Here is an 18,282-nt window from a genome sequence, read left to right as displayed (position 1 = left end):
AACACGCCCCCCGGGGAACTTTCATCGGAACCGATACAGTCCACTGTCCTGTGTTCTTCAAATACTGTAAAGCAGGATAAATACTGTAAAGCAGCCCTCTCCAGTTTCCTTGAGGGTCACTTTATATTACACATTCGTCCACACACGACACCAGTCACCACTTTCACCCGCCAAAGCGCGCTCAGGTCGGCCGCCACTTCCCTTGGTACATGCGGAACACTAGCCGCGCCGAGGTTAAAGGAAGAGGCCGGAACGCAGGGTGAAGGGGCGCAGAGATGATAGCCAACGCCGCCATCTCTATTTTGGGCATAAGGGATCTTGTAAAGCTCCATTATTCGTGTGGCTAAGTATCACAAACAAGGTGGTGTCGACAGGCCTTGGCTAGAGAAGGCCTCCTTAGCCACTGATGACCCCAAGGTCTGTCGCAGCACCAAACACTCCTCGCAGGCCCGGATGCCGAGGGCGGAGGCGCGGCCTGAAGGGACTAGTTGGCGCGCGGCGGCCCGGCGTGGTGACGTCAGGGCGGAAGCGCACGCGGCGTGAAGCGGCCCAGAACCCGGCGGTCACGGGAATATCCGTCGCGCCGAGAACGCTGGTTAGTCTTGTTTCGGGTTCCGGCTGCGTTGAGCTTGCGTGCAGCTCGCTAAGACTATGGCGTCCGGGCCTCACTCGACAGCTACTGCTGCCGCCGCCGCCTCGTCTGCCGCCCCAAGCGCGGGCGGCTCCAGCTCCGGGACGACGACCACGACGACGACCACGACGGGAGGGATCCTGATCGGCGATCGCCTGTACTCGGAAGTTTCACTCACCATCGACCACTCTCTGATTCCGGAGGAGAGGCTCTCGCCCACCCCATCCATGCAGGACGGGCTTGACCTGCCCAGCGAGACAGACTTACGCATCCTGGGCTGCGAGCTCATCCAGGCCGCCGGCATTCTCCTCCGGCTGCCGCAGGTCAGTGCTCTGGCCCTGGGTCGGCTGGGCGCTCCTCTCCTCCCCTCCGTCCCCTACGCCGCATCCCCGTATCACTGTGCCCCGGGAGGGTGGGGACGGCTCCCTCAGGCTCTCCCATTCGGGGCCCAGCCGGGGCCGGGGTGTGCCGGGGCGGGGGGCTGCGGAGGCGGAGGGAGGACCTGGCAGCGGGCTGTTCGCGGCGGCGGCGGGAGGGGAAAGGGAAGCGATCGGCGGCACAAAATGGCGGCGGCGCCTGGAGCGGGCCCGCCTGACCCCTGCGCTTCCGTTCTCCTCTCTTGTCTGCAGGTGGCGATGGCAACGGGGCAGGTGTTGTTTCATCGTTTTTTCTACTCCAAATCTTTCGTCAAACACAGTTTCGAGGTAAGCACAGCGGAGGCGGGTAAAAGGGATTTCTTCATCCGGAAATGGGCAGAAGTAGGGGTAGTGTTAGCAGCCAGCTTTTCCAGAAAGGGAGTGGTTTAGTTTAGGCCTTTGTACCTACTTCTCACTCGCCAGGAAGTGGAAACCTTTAGAGTGTGGTTCACAATCCAGAAAATGGATCCCGAGCCTAAGTGCCCTCTTAACGAGAAGTAGTTTTCAACCAAATACAGAAGTGCTGTGAGATTGAGCTTGACTCTGGAACCAAAATTAAGATGAGTGGAACAACAAAGAGTGTAGTACTAGCATAGCTGGTAGGCTTATGGCATAGAAATGTCCGCTCTAATTTTACTAAAGATTGTCCCACTTGTGTTCTAAAGTTTATTCTTCAAAGTGAGTTTAATCTAACAATGGCTTTTGTGGCTCGTGGCTTCTTACAGATTGTTGCTATGGCTTGTATTAATCTTGCATCAAAAATCGAAGAAGCACCTAGAAGAATAAGAGATGTGATTAATGTATTCCACCACCTACGCCAGTTAAGAGGAAAAAGGTAAGATTGGCATTATTGAACATAGCATCACTTGCTACTGCTGTACTGTGCACTTGTCATCAAATCAAAACATCTTTCCTCTCAAGTGAATATGGATGCAAAAGAAAACGGACTTTAATTTAGGTGTTAAAGTTCATATAGGAACACTGATATTTAAAATAATTTGAAAAAAGAAACATAATTAACCGGTTATCTAAAGTTTGTAGAGGCAGTTGCATTTATGGACAATCCTAACAGTGCTGTGAAGCCAGGCCTGTGGCTTAAGATTAAACAAGAAAGGGAGTACATTTGGCTCAAGTGTGAGTGTATTCTGTAAGTTATTTTTCCTCTCCCCTCTCTGGAAGACTGAAGGCTGTGGAAGTTTAAACACTGTAGTTTAAGTTAATATTGTGGCAAAGTTCTGTGTAGATTATGTTTTTCTACTCGAAGTCCCAGTTAATTCTTTATCAATTGAGGTTGGCTTTTGTTAGAGTACTTCTCAACATTGAACTACGATATATCGAATAATACCGGATCTGAAAGGACTGCAGGATGATAAAGTTTGAAGTTTGAAGTCAAAGGGAATAAACAGGTATTTTGTTTTGGTCAGATACAGTCTCAGTGAGTGGGTTAGAAAATTAACAAGATTGACTGGGTTGCATTTAGATAAGGCTCATTTATTTGATGTTGTAAGAAAATACAGAGACTGAAATAGTATCTCCTAGGTGTTGTGGTAACATAATTTTATGTGGACCTATGTGTTCCTGTGAGGCAGTACCAAAAAGTTTGTTGCAGGACTTCCTGCATCTACAGGTGACTTTCAGTACATGCTGCAGAAGGATATAGTTGGTGTAGATTAGTTTTTGTATTCACTCTTTAAGGAATTGTAGTGATGTTAGTCAGTGTACTGAGTTTGAAAGGAAGTTATTAAAAGGATTATAAGTTGTTCTGGGGGCTGGGTATGTTGGTTAGTGCTGTTAGTATCCTATATGTGTAGTCCTTATTGGCTGAATCTGTAAGTTGGCAGTAATGGAACTATTCAGACAAGCAAATATTAAAGCAACTTTTAGATGACTAGTCTATTCTGTGAGTCTACAGACAGTTCTTTTTTTAAAAAAAATATCCTAGTCAAAAAGTCTGAAACAGTTTTTCTACATACTTTTTCTCCCCCATCTTTTCTCATTCACCTTAACTGTGTCCAGGGATAGAGTAATTTTTAAATTCTAAAACATCTTTTAGTTTGTTGATGAGTCCCTGGGAATTGGGAAGATTTCAAATTGGTCTTTGGTATGGTCTGAGCTTTAATCTGTATTTAGATACCTGGCTGATTCTTCAGGATGTTTAAAGTTATGACACTAATACAAGGCTCTATCTTTAGTCAAAGGTTTCTCTTTGCTTAAAGGAAATGGTTTTCTAGTATTATTCTTTGAACCATTGAGCCAGCTATTATGTAATCATATGATTATCTTTTGTGAAATTTTCCTGTGAGACTAAGTTTTCTTCCTTGATGTCAGAATAGGTCTTACCTGTAAAAACCATGGAATTTAAAATAATATAATCTCACCTGATCGTTGTGTCTGATGTAACTTTGTTTTTTGGGTCATTATTACAGAGAAACTGATTTTGTTTCAATCTTAGAAGTCTGATTATAGCAAAATTTAAAAGGAGTTGTTAATTGCATGGAAGCCTTTTTTTAAAGCAGGATGTAAAAGTGTTTCTATGCATATTACAAGTTTACTCAAGCACGTAACTTGTATATGTTATTAACTTCAACTCTTTTTTCCCTTGCAACCGACTATACAGCGACCAGCTACATTTACCAAAGCCTGGGTGATGTGGAGTGGTACATAGAGATGAAGCTGTCGTCATGGCAACAGTGAGTGAAGTATCGAAAATCCCCAAGGAGAAGCCAGTGCTCTGAGAATAGGTCACTGGAATCGGGGACTAACAGGTTGGCCACTGGTGAACCATTTAGAAAAACTCCTGTTTCTTGTTACAAGCTTTTGTCTTTGCTGTCCAAGTTATTAAAACTATAGCTTTGTATTTATTTTTGCACAGGTTAATGTCATTAGAAAGTACTGTCGGTATTATACGTTAGTTAGGTAAAGCATACTTGTCTTGATGATGCTATTTGTTTTAATCTAGTTTATTCATAACTTTAAATTGTAGTGTGACTGTGACAGTTACAGTGGAGATACATTATTCATGTCGCCTGTAGGTCATTGGTCTCTTCACCCTGGCTACACATTGAGAATTAGCAGAGGAGCTTTTTAAAAAGTACCAGTGCTTAGTTCCCAACCTGGATTGTTTGGCCTATTCCTCCTTCAATTTTTTGTGGTTCAATAGTTATCTTTTAAGTTCACAATAAATGGCTAAATTTAAAGGGACGATTGCTTTTTCACTGTAGTAGTTTCCAAATATTTACTTTTGAGATGCAGCGTATTAAAATTTTCAAAGACTGCTTTAACCATTCTCATTAGTAAATGTCATGTATTTTCAGTGTATCCATAGATAATAAAAGTTGGATAGGTACGAATTGGAAAGGTATTAAGTGATGTTATTTAATCTACCAGTTTTCTATAGTATAATTCTGTGGCTCTACAAGGTGGCCTTCAGTTTGTTTAAATACCTATAAAGATTGTTTCTACTTTTAAGTAGGCATTACAGATTTTTTGTATATTGCTTGGCAGTATGCCTCTTTGTAAACTACCTATCTCTTACAGTCTCTTGAGAACCTGGTTACAAAATTTCTCAGTCTTTGTAACACATAAATGAGACTAACCATGTTTGGACTTTGTAATTTTTGTTATTGTTGAGTTATATGTCAGTTACATAATCATGCTAAAGGAAAAAAGCTCCTCTAACAAACCATATAATAAACTTCTAATTACCGAAGACCAGGATTTTCTAAAACTGAAAATAATTCTCTTATAAATCAGAAACATCGGACAATAGAAACTTAAAGCAGAAATTGAGTTTGTGTGTTGATAATGAAAATTATTTCTGAGTTTTCTCTGAATAGATGAAGACTTCTTTTTTAAAGAGATTTTAAAATGCCACCTCCCCAGACTTTATTGGCAAGGAAAGTTTACCTGATTAGGGAGGAAAAAATTCTAGCAGACCTTAATTTAATGTGCTTTTTGCAACAGAAAGTACTAATTTGTAATTTGAAACTTTGTTTACTGCTGGTTTATGGAGATACATTTTTTTAAATTTATGATACAAAGTAATCTCTACCAGGTAGTTGTAAATTACAGGTGCACCCTTGATTTGTGAGGTAGAACCAATTCTGAACAAAATAAAAGTGTCTGGTTTTAGGTTATATACCCACAAAGTTAACTTTGAAAATTGTGGGTAATAAATAGCAGGATTAAGCAAGAAGTTAAGTGTATATTGAATTATAGTAAATAATGGGTTTAGTTTTCTTAAATCTGTTTTGATGTCGTTGGGATTTTGACACAAAAACAGAATATTGCGTATAAGTTTGATTTGGGACTAAATAGTAGCTATAATTCAAACAAATATTTAGCTGCTTTAGTGTAATTGCAAGAACAAATGAATTATATCACCATTTGAAGGCAGCTCTTAAAGCAGGTTATGTTAAGAGGTGTCATTTTTATTAACAAATAGAGAAAAATGAGACAACTATATTTTCATAAAATTACATTTTATTAGGGATTTTGATGATACCATTTTCTGTCTGGATTACAAGGGGTTAAGAGTTAAAACGGTGTGCAGCTGTAACACTGGAGCTATTTTATCTCTTAATGCCAGTTAAGGAGAGCCATTAGATAACACCACCATAAGTTAAATAGAGTCTGAGGTTGGTGTACTTTTTTTCCAAATTTCCTATGATGATAATACCTGATCATAAACCTTAAGATCTTTGGAATATGTTTATATGTATGTATGTATATGTGTATGTATATATATAGAGAGAGAGAGGTTGCTTTCATGAGAATTAAGTTTGACTTATTTTCCAAAGAGCAATTTGTAGCCTACTGTCCTGATAAAATGGATTCATCATTACACGTTAATATTAGAAAGCAGCTCAATGAGGCCAGCTGGTGGCCTCATTCCTCATAGGTGTGAGGAATGGATCTGAGTGAAGGCCATTTTAAGTAACAGATGTCTTTTATCTTGTTAGTTCTGCCAATTTTTGTTTAGTAAGCATTCCAGTTTCTGTAATAATTTTAAATGGAGGAAAGTAAGGAAAATGTGTGATAACTGACTTTTTACTCTAATGTTACCATAGGGATAATGAAGTTCATTGCAGATTGTTTTCTAACCTTTGGTGCATGTATCAAAGTAGATTTTTGTTTTAAAAATATGAGATACATTTTTCTGGATCTGATGTTTATTGGGGTAGAGAGGATGACTGTCTTAAAAATAGATCGTGTATCCTGCCTAGAGCAAAGACTCTTAAGTCTTTTGGCTGAAAATGAAATGAGTATGGACAAAAATATTGAAGTATTCTACTTTTACCATATAATCAGTGTCTTGATAACAATTGTAGTTTTTGTTGGTTGGATCTAAGAATGTGTTGGACTTGGGTAAATTTCAGACATGACCAACAACAGAAAACAAAAGCCCAATTCCTTAACCTTTCCTGACTGAAACTTCTCGGGAAGAAACCAGTTCCGAATTGTAAGACATAAATAAGATCGTCTTTTATTGTAAGTTTTTAAGCTATGTAATAGGTTTTTAAACTATATAATAAAACATATGGGGATATCAGTTGAATGTGCTACTTTTAAAGCATTAAACCACTAACATAAGCCTTCTGTATTATAGAAACTTCCGAGTTACCAAAATTTAGTCTGGTACAGAGCCCTTGAATATGTTCTGGTTCCCTCACTATAGCCCTTCATTCTCTTCTGTATTAATACTAAAGCATATTGCCTAATAACTACAACCCTGACCAAATTTTGGCCTGGATCTCATGGGTCACGTGGAGTTTTAAATGTGATTTTTAATTTATTTGGGTAATTGACCTGAATCTATAGTTTTCAGATTACTTTTTTAAACAGGTAGGCTCTTAACAGATTGTTAAAAACATATTACCCCATTGGAGGGGAATCTGGATTAACTACCCACTGTTCCCCCCCAACTTTTGAAAAATTTTGGCCATAAACCAGCCAAGAGTTATTATTTTATAGAATGACTGAAATATTTATTAGTATGATCTTTGAGGACTTTATAGTACTGTAAATCTTAGGAGCACGTTAGTTTTTTTTTTTTTTTAAGCCAGTCAAATAGCAGTGGGGGGATTGTATACCAACTTTAGTGACACTGATTTTAGTAAGTTCTGATAACCCACTACCATCGGACCAGCCTGGAGCACATTACTTTGGCCAGTGGAAAGTCTCTTGGAGAGACTTTGAGGTTTGTGATAACAAATCATGCTATCACTAAAGTTAAATACATATATATATATACTCCTAGAATATAAGCAGAATGGAAAAGTTGGCAAGGATGAATTAGAGCATTGGAGTGAATTTTTTTCATTACAGAATTGTTAGTTCCTTTAGGAACTTAGTCTCGTAGATGTATATATTTAATTAGCATAACTTGGACAGCACAAGATTAATGCTTTAACTTGTTTGCAGGAGTTTAAAAAGCTGGTTTCTGTTGCCAATAGTTGGTTGGAAGGGAAAATGGAGATGCCACAAATAAAATTTTTTGGATGTGCAAAACAGTTTTGATTTTATTTCTTACAAACTATAGGACTCCAAGCCCCCTGATCCTTGATCAGAACTACATTAACACCAAAAATCAAGTTATCAAAGCAGAGAGGAGGGTGCTAAAGGAGTTGGGATTTTGTGTTCATGTCAAGCATCCTCATAAGGTGAGTTGTAGAGTACAGAAATTGGGTTCGTAAGTATTAGGACTTTTATAAAAATTCTATTTTATATGAATTTATGTTTCTATCTGAGCATTAACCTTGGTTTTAAAAAGCATTCCTTTAAAGGTTCAGGCTTCATCGAAAAACATTCTTTTGGATGTTGAGATTTATCAGTAAAGTGACAGTCAAAAATGTAGATTCAAATCTTAAATCTTAATTGTGTGCTCATAGAGAAGTTATTTTTGTTTCTGTGGTTAAAGTCCCAGTTTTTCCACCTAGAATACAGAGATGTAAAGTTCCTCATTCCAAGGAATAAATGTGTAGCTACAAAAGTGTCTGGCACACTTACTGTCATAGTAGAATGTTCTAAGTGTGTTGGCTGCTCACTGTTAGCATTATCAGAAATTTGTTTCTCCCAACATCTCTTAGCTTTCTCTTACCGCAATATAAGCGGTAGAGTGAGTTACCCAGGTCAGGACTACCTGGGCTAGAAATGTACCTTGGGAAATTAGGTGAAATAATCTAGCACAGTGCCCATCACATAGTAAAGTGCCAATGAAAAATACTCTTTTAGTTTCCTTTTTTTCCTGTACAATTCTGAAATGTACTTCTAAACAGAATTTATATAAAATCTAGTCATATAACAGTTCACAATAGAATCTTACGTACATTTAAATTGGTCTGTATTATCGATGCAGAATTATAACTTGAATCTAACATTTTCAATTACTTTTTTCATTGAACTCTACTCGGAAAGAACTACCAGTATACTAAATTGAGTTTTTTTCCCTTGTCCTTCAGATCATTGTTATGTATTTACAAGTCTTAGAATGTGAACGTAATCAAACCCTGGTTCAAACTGCCTGGTAAGTCACTTTTTTAGATTTCTTTCCTAGCCAGGAAAACAGAAGCAGAAATAAAGTAAGTTTCATTTTCCCTTTCCAAAATAATGAGATAAGTTTGTTTGGGGCTTTTTGTTGTTTTTTGTTTTTGTTTTTTTTTTAACCAAAAGGTAAATAATGCTTATTTCTGCTTCCTGTTTTCTTGGCTTGACTAATTACTTTTAATGGAGAACTCAATTTAACTTTGTTCTTTTTTCTACTCTTTAATTAAAGGGTAGTCCATGATGGTAAGTCATAGAACTCTGCCCTCTGCACTTCAGCCCATGACCTCAGGATGGCCTGATTGGCTACCCTGCTCTCCAGCCAATCCAGTGCAAGCTCTCATCCGAGATTCACTGAAGTGGTCCATATCCATCTGGCAGCATCTTCTAGTTCTGTCGGGGTGTCAAAAGGATTTGTATATTTGCTTCTAGAAGTAACTATTTGACATGCCTATGTATTTAATGTATACTTGTAACTATCAAAATGAATAGTTCATTTTTGATAGATTTGTTGTCCAGCCATTATGAATTAAATGGTTTCTTATTAGGAGTTTGACTAAATTTTTATTTTTAGTATGTATAGCGTGAATTCTACCAAAGGAGACTACAAACTTGCAGCTTAAAATGGGAACCAGTTCCCACACTGGCTTAATTTATATAACTGCTTGGCTGTATTGCGGGTAATATTAGAAGCAAGAAGCACTTCATTTTTAAAAGAGATGTTACTATTATATTGCTTAAATGCCTTAGCACTTGGACTTTTTGAGATGCAGATGTGTGATTTAGAGTGCTGGCTTATTTAAAGGTCAAGCCAAGGAGTTTGTGGATCAGCCACAACTACTGTTTCCTAAGACTATTGATGTGAAGGACTTAGTGAAGTAATTTTTATATTTTGGACTTCCCAGCAAGATGTCCTTTTAATGACTGCCATGCTTCTTTTGGACTCAGTAAATATTTGTAATGTTAGAAAAGTCTCATTACTTTTATAAAATGCATGACATTTTAAGTATGTGTTGCATAAAATGGATTATAGCAGTTCTCATGGTTTAGGATTTTTAAGAAATAGTCCATTTAATTTCAGCTTAACCTTTTAAATGACCTGTAAAATTTCTTTAATAGTTTAGGAATGTTGTGGGGAGGGTTCATTAATAAAAGTTCAGCAATTTTTTAACTGAAGTAGTTTATCTCTTTTACCTAGTCACAAAAAAGGTATGTAAACAAGGCCATTATATGTGTTTATTGCTCTTTACTTCCCTATCTAGATTTTCTAAATATCTTAATTTTCTTAATATAAGTTTAACTTGTTACCTACTGAAAATGCCTTTTTACCCCTGTTAACGGTATTTTGAGCTTTTGAAAAGAACTTGGTTGACACTGCTTTTATTGTGGATAAAGGAGAGATGGTCAGTAATTAATGGCTTGAAGTATTATTGGAGTGGTTTATCATTTCTGAAACTAATCATGTCAGAATTGACTTTGAAAGCATTGCTTTTTACAGAAATATATTAACTTTAGGAGTAATTTCTAGTTGGATTGTAATACGAAATAATTTAAAAGAGCTTCGCTCATATATAGGAAAATTGCAAATGGTCCTACTATTAAATTCTTACTGCTTACTGATTTTTTTGAATTAAGAGTTGTTATATGCTAGAATATGAGGATGTGAATATAAATAAGAGAAGAAAAAAGAATAAAGTAGATTGAGTCTCCAATTTTATGTAAGCTTCAGAAGAACTGGTTTGTTTACATACAAGCTTATAGTTGAAATATTTTTCAGGAATTACATGAATGACAGTCTTCGAACCAATGTTTTTGTTCGATTTCAACCAGAGACTATAGCATGTGCTTGCATCTACCTTGCAGCTAGAGCACTTCAGGTAGGTGTATATTTCCCATTTTGTTCTGTAGGATAAATCACACAAATTTTCGGTGGTTCCAATACAGATTTAGCAAAAATTTAACCTAAACCATTCTGTTCTTATGGTTTAGATTCCATTGCCAACTCGTCCCCATTGGTTTCTTCTTTTTGGTACTACGGAAGAGGAAATCCAGGAAATCTGCATAGAAACGCTTAGGCTTTATACCAGAAAAAAGGTATTCTCTATTTACTCGTTTGTGCCAAGATGCTAAGAGTCTAAGCTACTGTAAGGGAGAAATACTAACTTTCTTTTTTCCCCAACAGCCAAACTATGAATTACTGGAAAAAGAAGTAGAAAAAAGAAAAGTAGCCTTACAAGAAGCCAAATTAAAAGCAAAGGGATTGAATCCTGATGGAACTCCAGCCCTTTCAACCCTCGGTGGATTTTCTCCAGCCTCCAAGCCATGTAAGATGTATTTAGAATTAAAACGACTTGGGGGCACTGAAAGTGTATTTCTGTTAGAGAGCTTTTACATTTGAAAGTTGCATAGAGAAAAATGATGTTAAGAAACTGCTACTATGTTCTCTTATGGCAGTCAGCTAAAGACTGATACTTGGAAGCGGAAGCATGGTACTTTGAGTTAAATTTAGAAACAACTTTTTGGCCCTCTGTTAAATCTAGTAGTTAACATGCTGTTATGTCTTTTAAAAGCATCGCCAAGAGAAGTAAAAGCTGAAGAGAAATCACCAATCTCCATTAATGTGAAGACAGTAAAAAAAGAACCTGAGGATAGACAACAGGCTTCCAAAAGCCCTTACAATGGGTGAGTATACTTGGGCTGGAAAACTGGCTTGAGGAATCTTTTGTGTGTTTACTTTTTAACACACTAAGTTTGTAACTAATGTGTCATGATTTTTTGAAGTGTAAGAAAAGACAGCAAGAGAAGTAGAAATAGCAGAAGTGCAAGTCGATCAAGGTCAAGAACACGATCACGTTCTAGATCACATACTCCAAGAAGACAGTAAGTAAATGTTTTCTTAGAGAAGCAGTCTTATTTGGAGTTTTTAAAGGTTAATGTTTTTTCTTTAAAAATTGAACATAGATTATTTTCAAAGTTAGGTTAGAATTAGCCTTTTAATATGAGGTAAATTATGAGAAATGAGTTTGGAGATGTTCTGGACATGCAGTATCTTAATGGCATTCTGTTATATTTTCTCCCATGTTTTTTGGAGAAGTGTAGGAGCTACCCACAAAGTGCTTGAGGGCCATAGTATTGTTTTTAATGTGAAAACTCCTTTTTTAAAAAATTTCAGTTAGAAAATGTATTTCATTAACCCCTTATTAATAACTAATAATCAAATTAACCAATGAATCCTTCCTAGTTAGGCTTGTAATTAGATTGTTAGCTCCTCGTGGCTCTTCAATCTCTTTTGAACATGTGGGAGATACTTAATAAAAAGCATAGCTCTAGGACACTAAAAATTGCTAATTACTCCCCTTGGAATATAGACATAAGAACATTTGCTTAAGATTTAATATGTTACATATAGGCTTGGGCATACAGCAGTGATGGGTGGGGAGATTTTGAAAAGTTCTGGTTTGTCATTTATGTAGCTGGTAGTTTTGTTTTGAACCTGTTATGAGCCAACCACCAGAGTAATCTGTTCCCCATAGAAACTGAACCTAAACTTCAAATTTTTATTATCTAAGCTATAATAATAGGAGGAGTCGATCTGGAACATACAGCTCGAGATCAAGAAGCAGGTCCCGCAGTCACAGTGAAAGCCCTCGAAGACATCATAATCATGGTTCTCCTCACCTTAAGGCCAAGCATACCAGAGATGATTTAAAAAGTTCAAACAGACATGGTCATAAAAGGAAAAAATCTCGTTCTCGATCTCAGAGCAAGTCTCGGGATCACTCAGATGCAGCCAAGAAGCACAGGCATGAAAGGGGACATCATAGAGACAGGCGTGAACGATCTCGCTCCTTTGAGAGGTCCCATAAAAGCAAGCACCATGGTGGCAGTCGCTCAGGACATGGCAGGCACAGGCGCTGATTTTCTCTTCCTTTGAGCCTGCATCAGTTCTTGGTTTTGCCTATCTACAGTGTGATGTATGGACTCAATCAAAACATTAAACGCAAACTGATTAGGATTTGATTTCTTGAAACCCTCTAGGTCTCTAGAACACTGAGGACATTTTCTTTTGAAAAGAACTATGTTAATTTTTTTGCACATTAAAATGCCCTAGCAGTATCTAATTAAAAACCATGGTCAGGTTCAATTGTACTTTATTATAGTTGTGTATTGTTTATTGCTATAAGAACTGGAGCGTGAATTCTGTAAAAATGTATCTTATTTTTATACAGATAAAATTGCAGACACTGTTCTATTTAAGTGGTTATTTGTTTAAATGATGGTGAATACTTTCTTAACACTGGTTTGTCTGCATGTGTAAAGATTTTTACAAGGAAATAAAATACAAATCTTGTTTTTTCTAAACTGCTTCAAATATCTTATTTAAATAAATTATTAAAAAGCAAAATTTTAATAGCAAAATGGCTGTACTGGTTTTCTGATGAACTTATTCTTTCCTCCATCAGATGGTAGTATGAGATTATTAAAATGCAATTCTTAACTGCATCGTGAGCTATTGTAAGTCTTCACTGTATATATGGAAAAAGGGAATGGGAGTCACCCAACAATGTAACATTAAATATTGTAGCACTAAACCAAAAAACCTGATTTGCATAAGGTAATTTTGAGTCAGATTTAAGTACTATTTCTGAAATGAGGTGCTGTATTGAATGAACCAAAACTTAGTAACTATTGAGCTTTAACAGTTCTGTATAATTTAGGCATTTAATGTTATGACTTTTATGTAGGCTAGGAGAAAAGGCGAGGCCCCTGAACTTGAGTCGTTGATAGAATACAAGCTGATCACAAAGAAGTGAAGTTCTGATGAAAAAGCCGGAATTTCTATCCAAATGAATGTTTTCAAGTTACTCACATTTGGCATTTTTTTCAAGATTTTGGAAATCAGTTTACAGATCTTAAAAGTCAAAAATGTTGCATTACTTTATAATTACACTAAGATCTCCATTACATTTATTTTACCTACTTTAATTGTCCACTAGACTTGGCTCCAAGTGATTTGTTGCTGTTTCAAGAAATAAAATAACACCCACAAAGAGGAAGATGTATTACTGCTAAGGATATTTTTAAAAATAAAGTTACAGCTTCTGAAGAGCATTCCAAAGTCTTATAATGTGTTCACCAATGGCAAGTGGTGGAGGCTGGAAAAAATAGCTTCTCAAGGCAACTCCTTTGAAGGAGATGAGATTCATTAGGATATAAAAGTGTTGGGAGTGCTACTTAAATCAGTTATAGTTGTAACTATAAAGACTAACCAGAACTAACAAGACCCAGTGTAAATTAGCCACTTCATGCTTGAAAGAGGATAGATAGTTCATTAAGACATTTCTGCATGATTTGTAATACACATTGCTGAATTATAAATTGATATTCTGAAAAGCTAACTGCTTCTAAATGCTAAACTGTTTGTTTCCTTTACAAGACATTGAAAAAAGGCAGAGGCAAATGTCTAGCAAAGGCCCTGTTAGCAAATTAATCTTGAATTTTTTTTTAACTTTTTTTTTTTTTAGAGACGAGGTCTTGCTACATTGCCCAGGTCGGTCACGAACTCCTGGCCCCAAGTGATTCTCCCACCTCAGCCTCCCAAGTATTAAATTCTTATTGAAATTATTTATGTGCTTTATCTTTGCTGGGAAATGGGAGTGCTGTGGGTGAGGGTTGTTTGTGAAGATGGGGAATTGTGGAGGATACACCTGCATGTGGAATGAGGTTTGTATGTTAACGGTGTTTTTAGAGGTGGCTTTGTGGGCTAGATGAAGATTTTTTTCAGGGTCTTGATTTTTGTCTTATTGTCTGTTACTGAATCTGTTTTCTAAGTTGTCAAAGGATGTTAACCTCATGCTGCTCTATGGCTATTTTAAAGCTTTCTCTAAAAGTAATACTCATTTTCAAACTTACTTTGAGAAACAAAATTGTGGAATACCCATAATACCTGTTTATCAGCTCCAAAAATAATGATTATCAAAACTTACTTAATCTGTGTCCCACCAATTCACCACTCCACCCTTGCTATTGGGAAGAAAATCCCATACAAGGAAAGTTTGTTCCCAAGTGTTTCAATCCACAAGACTGAGGATTTTTAAAACATCACCATATAGCTTTATTTTAAGAGTTAAAAGTAATGCCATACTACCCCTGTCAGTATCCAGAAAGCCCTCATCTCTGATTTGTTTTAACTGGTTTGTTGAAAGTCCAAATATGTTGCATTGGCTTTAACCACAGGCTTCTCCGTATTTCTTACTTGAAATTGGGTCATGTCCAGAAGAACTTTTCACCTTCTGGGTTTGTTCATTGTAACTCTGTGCTGTCACTGAACACATTTTTCTGTCCACTGTGTGGTAAACTGGTAGATCTTGAGGCTTGAACAGATTCAGGTTTAATTTTTTTATTTGTCTGGAATTCAGAAGCCTGGACACCCAGATTGTTATTTTAGAACTGAAAACTAGGTTGCTGCCTCATCCACCAGGTATTTTACTGGGTTCTCAGTTTTTATCCATTGGTGCTTGTACTTCACTGGCTTTTGTATCTGTTTTCCCTCTGTCCTCTGTCTCATGTTTTGGTTGGCCCATTACAGCAATGAAAATGTTATTTGTCCTAATGATCCTGATATTTTTTTCCTTAAATGACCCACGAATTAAATCCTTTTTTTTTTTTTTTTTCTTTTTGAGATGCAGTCTTACTCTGTCGCTCAGGCTGGAGTGCAGTGGCGTGATCTCGGCTCACTGCAAGCTCCACCTCCTGGGTTCACGCCATTCTCCTGCCTCAGCCTCCCGAGTAGCTGGGACTACAGGCTCCCTGCACCACACCTGGCTACTTTTTTTTGTATTTTTAGTAGAGACGGGGTTTCACTGTGTTAGCCAGGATGGTCTCGATCTCCTGACCTTGTGATCCACCCGTCTCCGCCTCCCAAAGTGCTGAGATTACAGGCGTGAGCCACCGCGCCCAGCGAAATCCTGATTCTTAATACAAGTCCTTTCATGTTATGGAACATTACATTTGTCCTTTGCAGTTGGTATCTTTAAAGACCGGTGAAATTCTTAACCATGTTCACATTTTAAAACAAAGTGAACATAAAAATGACTAATTCTTTCTTAGAACTGAAGTTCTAAGTTTTGCTTTAATTGCTTTTAAGTATTGCCACTTATAACCCCATTATTAACACCACAGTCTGCATCAAAAGCTTACTTTAAAACATTCAGTTTTCATGAAAGTTTTCAAAACATTTTTTAACAATCATAAGTTTGAAAATTTACATACCAGATTTTTAAAAATGAAGTTAAAAGCATGGACATGCTGAGGGTCTTATGCATGGGCATATTGCAGGGGTCGGAGAGACAGGAGGTGCATGAGGTTTGTTAAGGGGAACATCACTTCCCTATGTGAAAACTGGAAGGGAGCAGCGTTCATTGTGTGGGCCTTGAGCCCCTCATCCCTTTCACGCTAAGGCTGGAAGCCACAGCCTGGTGTTCTAACCATTTGAACACTTCCATTTGTTCAAAGGTTGGCTTTGTAATCATTTGAATATTTCCGTCTATTACATGGAAGGAACATGGACTTCCTTGTCAGCTCTGCATTTTAAATCATTCCTCCACAGTGACTTGACAAGTTATTTTACCTCTTGTCTACTGGCCCTTACAACACTTTGTGTAGTGTATGTGTTGGGCAAATAGGATTTATTTTTACCACTGCAACCCAAACTTCATATTGGAAAGCACTCAAATATTCAGAAAAGTTTGAATTCTACCACTCTCATAAACACAGTTCAAAAGACAGCTGTTTGAGAATGCTCCTTCACTAATACTAATACAGTATCTTCAATAATGTGTGTACCTTATAGAAAATCTTGAACAGTACAAGATTTTATAATTAAGGCATGAAAAACTGCTTGGGCTCTTTGATTCCAGGTGTCCTCTTTTCCCTTCTGCTATTGCCATCTATGTTCAATATAATTCTAACCCAGTTCTAAGTACAGAGAAAATTCCTACCCTGCCTGCTTTTATAGTTCATCAAATTTCCCTGTTTCAGCTATCACTTTTCTGGTATGTGTAGTCCAATTTCTGTCTGTCATGCCCTTGCCACAGTCCTTTCTTTGAACAGTAGATAAAATGATCTATTTAAAGTGTTAATCACATTGCTCTAATATATAAAGCCTCCAGTGGTTTCCCATATCACTGTAAAATACCCCTTGCCGGCCTCTCCCATCAACCTCGCTTTTTCTGTTCTTTGTATATGCACATCTCTTCCTGCGCCTTTATTGCCATCCTCATGTGGGGATGTTTCTGTCTCAGAGATAGTGTTTATTTAGGTCCCACTCTGCAGTCCTCTCCAGAGGGGCTGCTTTCACCACCCCTTCTAAAATAAGCCTCTCTAAACACCCCTGTCACGTTCTATCCCTTAACCAGCACTAATTTTTTTACAATGCTTACCACTAACTGAAATTACTTTATCATTTAATGTCTTCCTCATTAGAATGTAAGCTTGTAAGAGAGTGGCAGGGATGTAGTTTATTCATTATTTTATGTCCCTCACCTAATCCTATGAGTGGCCCATATTAGGGCATGTAATAAATATTACTTGAGGAATGGATGAATTTAACATACTACCAATCCTCTGAGTGACTCTTCTTAAAGCCTTCATCATCATTCACACTTTCTTGTCTTTCATTTGGGGGTGTCCAATCACCCTTCCATGAACATCTGTACCTTTTATAAAGAGAGGACTAGGTTCCTGGAGTTCATAGATGTAAACAACAGCCTAGGGGTAGCAAACTGGTGGGCCCTGAGCCAAATCCTGGCCTGCACATGTATTTTGTTTGGGTTGTACAGTGTTTGTTATAAATGAGCTGGCTGCTAATATTTTTTAATTGGAAATATTTACATTAAAAACCTAGACCTGTAGCTGCTCTTAAAAAATAAAAATACAGCCGGGCACGGTGGCTTATGCCTGTAATCCTAGCACTTTGGGAGACTGAGGTGGGCGGATCACTTGAGGTCAGGAGTTCGAAACTAGCCTGGCCAACATGGTGAAATCTCATCTCTACTAAAAATACCAAAAAATTAGCTGGGCATGGTGGTGGGTGTCTGTAATCCCAGCTACTTGGGAGGCTGAGGCAGGAGAATTGCTTGAACCCAGAAGGCGGAGGTTGTAGTTAGCCAAGATCATGCCACTGCACTCCAGTCTGGGTGACAGAGCAAGACTCTGTCAGAAAAAAAAAAAAAAAAAAAAAAAAAAACGCCGGGAGTGGTGGCACATGCCTGTAATCCCAGGAGGAAGAGGTTGCATAGAGCCGAGATCGTGCCATTGCACTCCAGCTTGGGCTACAGAGCGAGACTATCTCAAAAGAAAAAAAGAAAACAACAACAAAAAACATGAGTTCCACAATACTCCAGGCCATAGTTAACTAGCATCCAGTAGCCCTCCGGGTGAGGCTGCATGGGCAGTGCATGATGATTCCCTCCACCCCTGTTAATTGTGTAACACTGAAGCCAGGTGTCAGTTGGCAGGTATCAGTGTGCTGATGGTATTTGCTTGAATTCTGCCCTTTTGCTTACTGATGTTACCTACCTGGCTCTTGACACCTGATAGCTCATGGAATATTCCAAGACAATGTGAATCACCAAATCTGTGAATGTGGCATTGTTTGACTAGGCTCTTGGGTCAGTTAAATCAGATTGTTTT

At 37.9% G+C, this 18,282-nt stretch overlaps 1 protein-coding gene across 5 annotated transcripts in view; it reads left to right on the top strand.

Annotated features, from left to right (window-relative positions):
- The first annotated feature begins 598 nt into the window (after positions 1 to 598).
- Positions 599 to 18,282, top strand: part of CCNL1 (cyclin L1) — a 32,469-nt gene continuing 14,785 nt past the window's right edge. The window contains exons 1-11 of one of the 5 annotated variants that reach the window (XR_013414533.1): positions 599 to 954; positions 1,261 to 1,335; positions 1,773 to 1,882; positions 7,589 to 7,709; positions 8,508 to 8,572; positions 10,367 to 10,466; positions 10,579 to 10,683; positions 10,772 to 10,913; positions 11,160 to 11,271; positions 11,371 to 11,469; positions 14,115 to 14,191. Coding sequence is in view for 2 of the 5 variants with exons in the window: in XM_015131875.3 (XP_014987361.1) it covers positions 652 to 954; positions 1,261 to 1,335; positions 1,773 to 1,882; positions 7,589 to 7,709; positions 8,508 to 8,572; positions 10,367 to 10,466; positions 10,579 to 10,683; positions 10,772 to 10,913; positions 11,160 to 11,271; positions 11,371 to 11,469; positions 12,159 to 12,507 (1,581 nt within the window). In the remaining 3 variants the exon portion in view is untranslated. Of the gene's footprint in view, positions 955 to 1,260; positions 1,336 to 1,772; positions 1,883 to 7,588; positions 7,710 to 8,507; positions 8,573 to 8,821; positions 10,467 to 10,578; positions 10,684 to 10,771; positions 10,914 to 11,159; positions 11,272 to 11,370; positions 11,470 to 12,158; positions 12,952 to 14,114; positions 14,215 to 18,282 lie in introns of those variants that run through there. The other 4 variants (XR_013414534.1, XR_003727172.2, XM_028843805.2 and 1 more) reach the window with 4 other exon arrangements.

The sequence above is a fragment of the Macaca mulatta genome, chromosome 2 (genome assembly GCF_049350105.2).
Source record: "Macaca mulatta isolate MMU2019108-1 chromosome 2, T2T-MMU8v2.0, whole genome shotgun sequence".
NCBI lineage: Eukaryota > Metazoa > Chordata > Mammalia > Primates > Cercopithecidae > Macaca > Macaca mulatta.
This window is presented reverse-complemented; position numbering and strand designations above follow the sequence as displayed.